The sequence below is a fragment of the Phalacrocorax aristotelis genome, unplaced genomic scaffold (assembly GCF_949628215.1).
Source record: "Phalacrocorax aristotelis unplaced genomic scaffold, bGulAri2.1 scaffold_323, whole genome shotgun sequence".
In the NCBI taxonomy this organism is placed as follows: Eukaryota; Metazoa; Chordata; class Aves; order Suliformes; family Phalacrocoracidae; genus Phalacrocorax; species Phalacrocorax aristotelis.
This window is the reverse complement of record NW_027441281.1, coordinates 742-8,969: the sequence shown is the minus strand read 5'-3', so window position 1 is coordinate 8,969 and position 8,228 is coordinate 742. Positions and strand designations below refer to the sequence as shown.

The 8,228-nt window shown below is 59.9% G+C and overlaps 1 protein-coding gene across 1 annotated transcript; it reads left to right on the top strand.

Moving 5' to 3' along the window:
- Nucleotides 1-429: 429 nt before the first annotated feature.
- On the top strand, nt 430-7,319 carry LOC142051239 (uncharacterized). Its single transcript, XM_075080408.1, has 9 exons — nt 430-599; nt 905-1,000; nt 1,154-1,252; nt 1,454-1,504; nt 1,625-1,714; nt 2,105-2,219; nt 2,320-2,471; nt 6,052-6,161; nt 6,756-7,319. Exons 1-9 carry the CDS (start codon nt 500-502, stop codon nt 6,771-6,773), a joined length of 831 nt encoding a protein of 276 aa, XP_074936509.1. The 5' UTR covers nt 430-499; the 3' UTR covers nt 6,774-7,319.
- Nucleotides 7,320-8,228: the final 909 nt, after the last annotated feature.

Here is an 8,228-nt window from a genome sequence, read left to right as displayed (position 1 = left end):
AGAAGAACCTTCTGGAGAAGGAATGAAAGCAAACGGTGCCTCCCCAAAAAGCTGAGGATTTTCCCTAAGTTTCTCACCTTAAAAACGCAAGTATTATCCCCAAAACGATGGGAAAAACGCTGAACAAAGAACAAAGAACTGCCACCAAACCGCGTGACCTCTCGCATCGGAAAACGCCGGTCACCGTTTCGGCACGAAGCCGCCAAAAACCGCCTCGTTGGGCAGGCATCGGCCTCGTTTGAGGGGAGCGGGAGCCTCGGTTGTGCTTTATTTTTAATCGATCCTACTAAAAAATCAACAGGCAAGGGGCTGCGGCACGTGGCCCCCGCGCATCGGCCGCTCCCAAACCTCCTGAGTGCGCAGATTGGGTTGTTTTTCTTCTAGGAAATCAGAATTATGAAACCCAGGCGTTTCCTCCCCCACCCACCCACCCAGCACGAGATGACGCGGCTTCCCCGCTGCAGACATCGGCGCTGCATCGAAGGGAAAAGGATCGGAGATGTCGCAGGGCGAAGGCGCCGCCGGCGGCTATGAGAAATGGGATTTCGACGAGGGGATGGGGTCGGGGAAGGGAAAGCGGAGGGACGCGATTAACGGAGGTATCGGGGTGAGGGAGCGGCTTTGGGGACCCGGAGATGTGAAACCGGAGGGTTTCGGCTCTTTAACCCGGCCCTTCGCTGAATTTACGGCCGGGTTTTGACGCCTGGTTCCTCCGTTGGGTCACAATCTAGGGGGGAAAAAAAGGGTTTGAGGGTGGAGAACCAGGCGGTGGAGCCACTCGAGGGGTTGTTTTGGGGGGATTCCCCCTCTTTGTGCTCTTCTTTATGGAAATATCTCTTGGGGGGGGGGAGGTTTTTGGGGCCGCTTCACCCCATTTCACCCCTGAGAGTGCTGTCCCTCCTAGGCTTCCCTCTGGATAGAGCCGTGGTGCTGCTCTACGTGCTTCTGGCCGTCGCCTACGCGCTCTTCACGGCTCTCACCGTCGTGAACCTGCGGAGAGGTGAGTCCGCCGGGCGCCCCTTGCTCGGACCGCCCCGCCGGGGCGCGATTTGGGGGAAAACGCCGGCGGATGAAGCCAAACGTTTTAAGGTTCGACGGCCCTTTGGCGGCCTGCGAATCGCTCGCCTCCTCTCCCCCCCCCCCCCCCACCCAGCGTCCGCGGCGCGGGAGGCGTCGGAGCAAGCCCAGGCGCGGAGCGAGAGCGGCCTCGCGACGGCGTGGCGCAACCTCTCGGAGACCCGGCGCACCCTCGGTACCGCATCTCGCCCCCAAAGCGGCCCTCGACCCCCGCCGCGCCCTCGGTTCCCAGCACAGATCCCCCCCCCAACCCCATTGGCGCTTCCTGGGGTGTTCCCCCCCCCCACCCCAGCAATAAAAATGAATTAAAAACCACTTTCCGCCAGGAGGGAGATGGTCAGGGCTGGTTTGGAGCTTTCTCTTATTTTCCTCTTAGATGAACAGCTCTCCGTTGACCTCAAGGAGCTTCACAGCCAACTTCTGCACGGTACGGCCAGGAAAAGGCAGGGTTTTTTTGGGGGAAACCCAGGCGAAATCCTGATCGCCGGCGACGCGGGGTCAAAAGCGGAGGGGGTTGTTATTTTTTTCCGGTCCCCTCCCTTCCCAGTGTCGGAAGAAGTGGAGAGCGCGCAGCGGATGGTGGCGCAGTGCAGAGCGGAGTGCGGCTCGGAGCTGTCGGATCGCCTCCGTCTCCTGGGTGAGAGGCTGGTTTCGATGGGAAAAAGCGTTAAATCGGGTCCTTCTCAATTCCCGCCACGCGCGGTTTTGGGGAGACGCCCCCCGCAGATTCCTAAAATCTGAGCCGGGAGCGCGCGAAGCCCATCTCGGTGAGTTTGGGACATCATTCGGTGTAACGGTAAAGGGCGGGGGAAAAAAAAACCCAAGCCTTTCTCAGCCTGGAAAAACACAAGAAAAAGGTCGTTTCACGCGAGGGCTTTGAGGTTTGGCCGCGTTCGGTTCGACGCGGGGAAAACCGGCGGCGTGAAGCGGGAGGGCGCGGAAAAGCGGGGCGGGAAGGAAAGCCGAGGTTTTGATTTTGGGCTTTTCGCGGCACCTGAATTCACCTTTTCCTTCCCCTCCCCGGCAGAGGAGAGGGACGCGCTGGCGCCGGTGCTGCGGCGGCTGGCGGAGGTGGAGCAGGAGCAGAGCCGTGTCGAGGCGCGCCTGGACGCGGCGTTGGAGGGGGGCGCGGAACCTCTCGGGTGAGGGGAGACCCCCGCCCCGCCCAACACTCAACCTCGCGCTCGCCGACGTCTTATTCCTTCGTATTTATGGTTCATCCCGGCCCCCGATTTCCCCCAGAGATTCTCTGCGCGACGTGTCCCGCCGGCTGGCAGCAGTTCGACAAAACCTGCTATTTTTTCTCCGACGCCAAGCAGTCGTGGCAGGCTTCCCAAGAGTCCTGCGCCGCCTTCGGCGCCCACCTGGCCATCGTCAGCAGCGAGCAGGAAAACGTAAGCGGCCAGAAATTGGCCAAAAAGGTTAAAAAAAGCCCCCGATTCTGCGAGTTGAGAGCCCCGTTACAGCCCGGATCCCCCCGAAGGAAAAGCCCGCGGCGGCACCCGGAGCCGCGCGATGTTCTGGCTTGTGGGGGGTGCGAGGGGGGCCCGAGGGGTGCGAGGGGGGATCGAGGGGTGCGAGGGGGCCTGGGGGGTGCGAGGGGGGCGAGGGGTGCGAGGGGGTCCTGAGGGGTGCGAGGGGGGATCGAGGGGGGCGAGGGGGGCTCGAGGGGGGCGAGGGGTGCGAGGGGGGCGCGAGGGGGCCTGGGGGGTGCGAGGGGGGTGAGGGGGGCGAAGGGGGCTCGAGGGGTGCGAGGGGTGCGAGGGGGGTGCGAGGCGGCCTGGGGGGTGCGAGGGGGGTGAGGGGGGTGAAGGAGGCTCGAGGGGTGCGAGGGGTCCGAGGGGGGATCAAGGGGTGCGAGGGGGGCCCGAGGGGGGCGAGGGGGGCCTGCGGGGTGAGAGGGGGGATCAAGGGGTGCAAGAGGGGCCCGAGGGGGGTCCGAGGGGGGCGAGAGGGGCCCGAGGGGTGCGAGGGGGGTGAGGGGGGCGAAGGGGCTCGAGGGGTGCGAGGGGTGCGAGGGGGGATCAAGGGTGTGAGGGGGGTCCGAGGGGGGCGAGAGGGGCCCGAGGGGTGCGAGGGGGGTGAGGGGGGCGAAGGGGGCTCGAGGGGTGCGAGGGGTCCGAGGGGGGATCAAGGGGTGCGAGGGGGGCCCGAGGGGGGCGAGGGGGGCCTGAGGGGGGCGAAGGGGGCTCGAGGGGTGCGAGGGGTGCGAGGGGGGTGCGAGGGGGGCCCGAGGGGTGAGAGGGGGATCAAGGGGTGCAAGAGGGGCCCGAGGGGTGCAAGGGGGGTGCGAGGGGGGCCCGAGGGGTGCGAGGGGGGATCAAGGGGTGCGAGGGGGGCCCGGGGGGGGCGAGGGGGGCCTGAGGGGGGCGAGGGGGGCCCGAAGGGGGCGAGGGGATCTCCAGGTGTGCGAGGGGGGCTCGAGGGGCGAGGGGGGCTCGAGGGGTGCGAGGGGGGCCCGAGGAGTGCGAGGGGGGATCAAGGGGTGCGAGGGGGAACAAGGGGTGCAAGGGGGGCCCGGGGGGTGCGAGGGGGTCTCGAGGGGTGCGAGGGCGGCCCGAGGGGGGTGAGGGGGGTCAGGGGGGTACGAGAGAGGCTCGTGGGGGAGAGGGGGGCTCGTGGGGGGCGAGGGGGGTTTGAGGGGTGCAAGGGGGGCCTGAGGGGTACGAGGGGGGCCCGGGGGGGCGAGGGGGGCTCGAGGGGTGCGAGGGGGGCCTGAGGGGTGCGAGAGAAGCTCGTGGGGGAGAGGGGGGCTCGTGGGGGGCGAGAGGGGCTCGTGGGGGGCAAGGGGGCCTGAGGGGTGTGAGGGGGAACAAGGGGTGCGAGGGGGGCCCGAGGGGGGCTCGGGGGGCTCGGGGGGGGCTCGGGGGGCTCGGGGGGTGCAGGGGGGCCCGAGGGGGGTTCGAAGGACTTGGGGGGTGCGGGGGGGCCCGAGGGGGGCTCTGGGGGTGCGAGGGGGGCTCGGAGGGTGCGGGGGGGCCCGAGGGGTGCGAGGAGGACTTGGGGGGTGCGGGGGGGCCCGAGGGGGGCTCGGGGGGCTCGGGGGGGGCTCGGGGGGCTCGGGGGGTGCAGGGGGGCCCGAGGGGGGTTCGAAGGACTTGGGGGGTGCGGGGGGGCCCGAGGGGGGCTCTGGGGGTGCGAGGGGGGCTCGGAGGGTGCGGGGGGGCCCGAGGGGTGCGAGGAGGACTTGGGGGGTGCGGGGGGGCCCGGGGGGGCTCGGGGGGTGCGAGGGGGGCTCGGAGGGTGCGGGGGGGCCCGAGGGGTGCGAGGAGGACTTGGGGGGTGCGGGGGGGCACGAGGGGGGCAGCAGCAAGTGCCGCAGGAGGCCGGGTGGGTCTGAGAAGACACTGAGGGCTTTTAGGCAACAGGAAAGGTTTTTTTAGACATTATTTAGGTTTCTTAGAAATCAGTAAAATTTTATAAGAAATTATTAAGGTTTTTTTATAAATCATTAAGGTTTTTTAGAAATAGGTACAGGTTTTTTAGAAAATATTATGGTTTCTTAGAAGTTTTGAAGCTTTTTTAGAAACCACTAAAGTTTTTTTAGAAATCAGTAACGGTTTCTTAGAAATCAGTAAGGTTTTTTAGAAATCAGTCAATTTTTCAGAAATCAGTAGAGTATTTTTAGAAATTATTAAGTTTTTTTAAGAAGTTCTTAGGCTTTTTTAGAAATCAGTAAAGGTTTCTTAGAAATCAGTAAGGTTTTTTAGAAATTAAGTTTTTCTAGAAATCATTACGGTTATTCAGAAATCAGGACAGTTTTTAAAAAAGTTTTAAAGCTTTTTTAGAAATTAGTAAATTTTTTAGACATCAGTAGAGGGTTTTTTTAGAAATTCCTAAGGTTTTTAAGACATTATTAAGTATTTTTCGGAAGCCTTAAGATTTTTTAGGAATCATTAAGGTTATTTAGAAATGAGTAAATTTTTTAGAAATCAGTAGAGGTTTTTTAGAAATTATTAAGTTTTTAAAGACATTATTACGTATTTTTAGAAATTACTAAGGTTTTTTAGAAATCAGTAAATGTTTTTAGGAATCATTAAGGTTTTTTAGGAATCATTAAGTTCTTTTTAGAAATCATTACGCTTTTTTAGAAATTAGTCATTTTTTTTAGAGATCATTCAGGTTTTTTAGAAATTATTAAGATTTTTTAATACATTATTACGTATTTTTAGAAATTACTAAGGTTTTTTAGGAATCAGTAAAGGTTTTTTAGGAATCATTGAGGTTTTTAGGGATCATTGAGGGTTTTAGGGATCATTGAGGTTTTTAGGGATCATTGAGGGTTTTAGGGATCATTGAGGTTTTTAGGGATCATTGAGGGTTTTTGGGAATCATTGAGGGTTTTTGGGAATCATTGAGGGTTTTAGGGATCATCGAGGGTTTAAGGGATCATTGAGGGTTTTAGGGATCATTGAGGGTTTTAGGGATCATCGAGGGTTTAAGGGATCATTGAGGGTTTTAGGGATCATTGAGGGTTTTTGGGATCATTGAGGGTTTTAGGGATCATTGAGGTTTTTGGGAATCATTGAGGGTTTTAGGGATCATTGAGGTTTTTGGGAATCATTGAGGGTTTTAGGGATCATTGAGGTTTTTGGGAATCATTGAGGGTTTTAGGGATCATTGAGGGTTTTTAGGAGCGAGTCCGTTTTTTAGGGCTCGGTGTCGCTTCCCAGCACTCGCTGCGTGTTGACGGGGTCGGTGGCTCTGCATGAGCACGCGCGGAAGCGCGACCCCAGCCCGGCGCCCCCCCCCCACCGCCCCCCGCCCGCCCCAGAACACCCTGGCCCTGGGGGGAAAAACCCCTCCTTCCTCCAGATCGGAGAAATTTCCCCCATTTTGTTTCCTCCCGCCGCCTTTTCCCCCTCGTGTCACCTTCGTGGCGCCGCCAGGGCTGTCCCCGGCGAGGGCCGTGCCCCCCTGTCCCTCCGCCGCCCCCCACCCCCGACGCTCCCCTTTTTTCCCCCCAATTTGCAGAAATTTCTGGCAAATCACATCATGGACAACCGGGTTTTTTGGCTGGGCCTGACGGACACGCTCCAAGAAGGCGACTGGCAGTGGGTGGACGGCACCCCCCTCTCTGTCCTGTACGTTTTTAGCCTCAACGGAGGGTAAATCACCCCCAAAAATAACCGGCTTTGTCCTCCCTCCACCCCTTTTCCACTCAACCCCCCCCCACAAGGCGCCGCGGCCTCACCAGCGCGCCCGTCGCTCTGGTTTAGTGCTCAAAAAGCACAGAAATCAGTGAAAATACCCGGTGGAGGGAGAGGTAAGAGGCGCCGCCCCCGTTTCAGGCAAGATTTTGGCTTTTTTCCCCCCAAAATCCCTTTGGTTTTGGGGTTGAAAACCCCAGGTTTCCCCAGCTCGGCCACTCCTTGCCCGCGACCCTGAGTCGAGGGGTGGCTTCTAACGCGCCCGCATCCTTTTGGGCTTTTTGGGGGAAAAACGCCCTAATCGAAAGGGAAAACGGGGGGAAAACGGGGGAAAAAAGGCTCACTGAAACCGCGTTTTTGTGTTAAATATGGGGAGAAGGTGGGTTTTGGGGGGGTGTTGCCCTTCGCGGGAGATGCAGCAGAGCCGTTGCGGTCTCCCCTATGTCAAAAAAAACCCCTTAAAACCCAACGCATTCCCAAAAGGAGAGGTTTCCACCCAAAACGGTGTGTCCCCGCCCCCAATCCCAGGTTCTGGAACAGCGGTGAGCCCAACAACGCGGGCCGTCACGGCGAGGACTGCGCCACCATCTACTCCAACGGCCGCTGGAACGACATCATCTGCACCAACGCCGAGGCCTGGATCTGCGAACGCAGCTGCTGACGGGCCTCAAAAATGGGGGAAAACCAGTAAAAAGTGACCTTTTGGGGTCTGTAAAATGGGTACAACCCCTTCCCAAAAGCTTCGGCGGGGGGGCGCGGCGCCGTGGCGGCGGGGTTGAAGCCGTTTGAGGGGGGCGATGACTCCTTAAAGGGGAATTTAGAGGGGTTTGGGGGGGTTTTTTTGGGGGGGGGTTTGTTGATATTTTGCGGCGCCGTTCGCGGTGGCGCTGGGGCTCGACCTGTCGCTTGCCGCTTAATCAAGAAATTCGAAAAAAAAAAAACCCCAACAGAAAATAAAATATTCATAAATAAAGCGCTTTGGTTGCGGTTCGAACCCGAAGTCTCTTAACCGAGCCGATGCGGCGCCACGGAGGGTCGGCGGGGACCTTTTTCCCAGGGTTTAGGGTGAAAAAAAAAAGGGAAAAATGACCCAAAAAAGGAAAAAAAAAGGGAAGGGAGAGTGGCGAGGCCGGGGCGGTAGCGCCTCCGGGGCGCGGATGCAAATCCCCAGCTCGCGGGTGCCGAAGCGCGACGCCGGTTTCGCCGAGAGGCCGCGTTTCCCGCCCTGCCCCCCGGTGGATTTCACTGCCGCGCTGCTCGACACCCGCCAGCGCCGTGATTTTACCGATAAACCCTAAAAAAAAAATATATATATATATATAAAATAAGTCATTAAACGTTCAAAACCATGCGCGAGACCCCTTCGCATCCCCGCCGGCGGCGGGGTTCTCCCCCACCCCAAACCCCAACCTTGTCGTCGCCGAATCCACCCGACCCCCCCCCCCCGATTCACCAAAATAAAAAGGCCTATTTTTGGTTTGATTTTTATTTTATTTTGACTTTGCGGGAGGGGGAAAAGCGCCGTCTCACCCTCGTTCCGCCGCCCCCGTCGCGGAGAAGGAAGTGAAACCTCCAGAGCCGAACCGGCGGCCAAAATGGGGTGCCGGGGGTGGCGGAGGGTGTGCCGGGACGCGTGCCGAGGGGTTTAACTCCCCACCCACCCACCCCCCCCGCCCCGGGCGCCTGCGCCGCCACCCTCCCCCGGCAAAGCATGGCCCAGCAGGAGACCTACGGCAACTGGTTGGGTCCCCCCCAGCGCCCACCAAGCGCCTGGTGAGACAAGCAGGTAAAACTGGGAGACCCCCACCCCCCCCAACCCCCCCCCCCGCTGTTGTTTTCCACGTCCTGGGGGGTGGGTGGGGGTGTTTTTGGGGTGCCTCGGCGCGGCGGTGCCCGAATACGCCGGCGCCGTCACACGGAGGAGGGCGCGAAAGGCCTTCGGGGGCTGCACGGGTCCGGCTGCGCGCTCGGGAACCCCTAAATCGCCCGGTTTGGCCCCGG

What these genes read in the sequence shown, in the direction of transcription:
- LOC142051239 (XM_075080408.1), top strand. Translation starts at nt 500, where the DNA reads ATGTCGCAGGGCGAAGGCGCCGCCGGCGGCTATGAGAAATGGGATTTC. An exon ending in GAGGGACGCGATTAACGGAG is followed by an intron (nt 600 to 904) that starts GTATCGGGGTGA and finishes TGTCCCTCCTAG; the next exon opens with GCTTCCCTCTGGATAGAGCC. An exon ending in TCAGCAGCGAGCAGGAAAAC is followed by an intron (nt 2,472 to 6,051) that starts GTAAGCGGCCAG and finishes CCCAATTTGCAG; the next exon opens with AAATTTCTGGCAAATCACAT.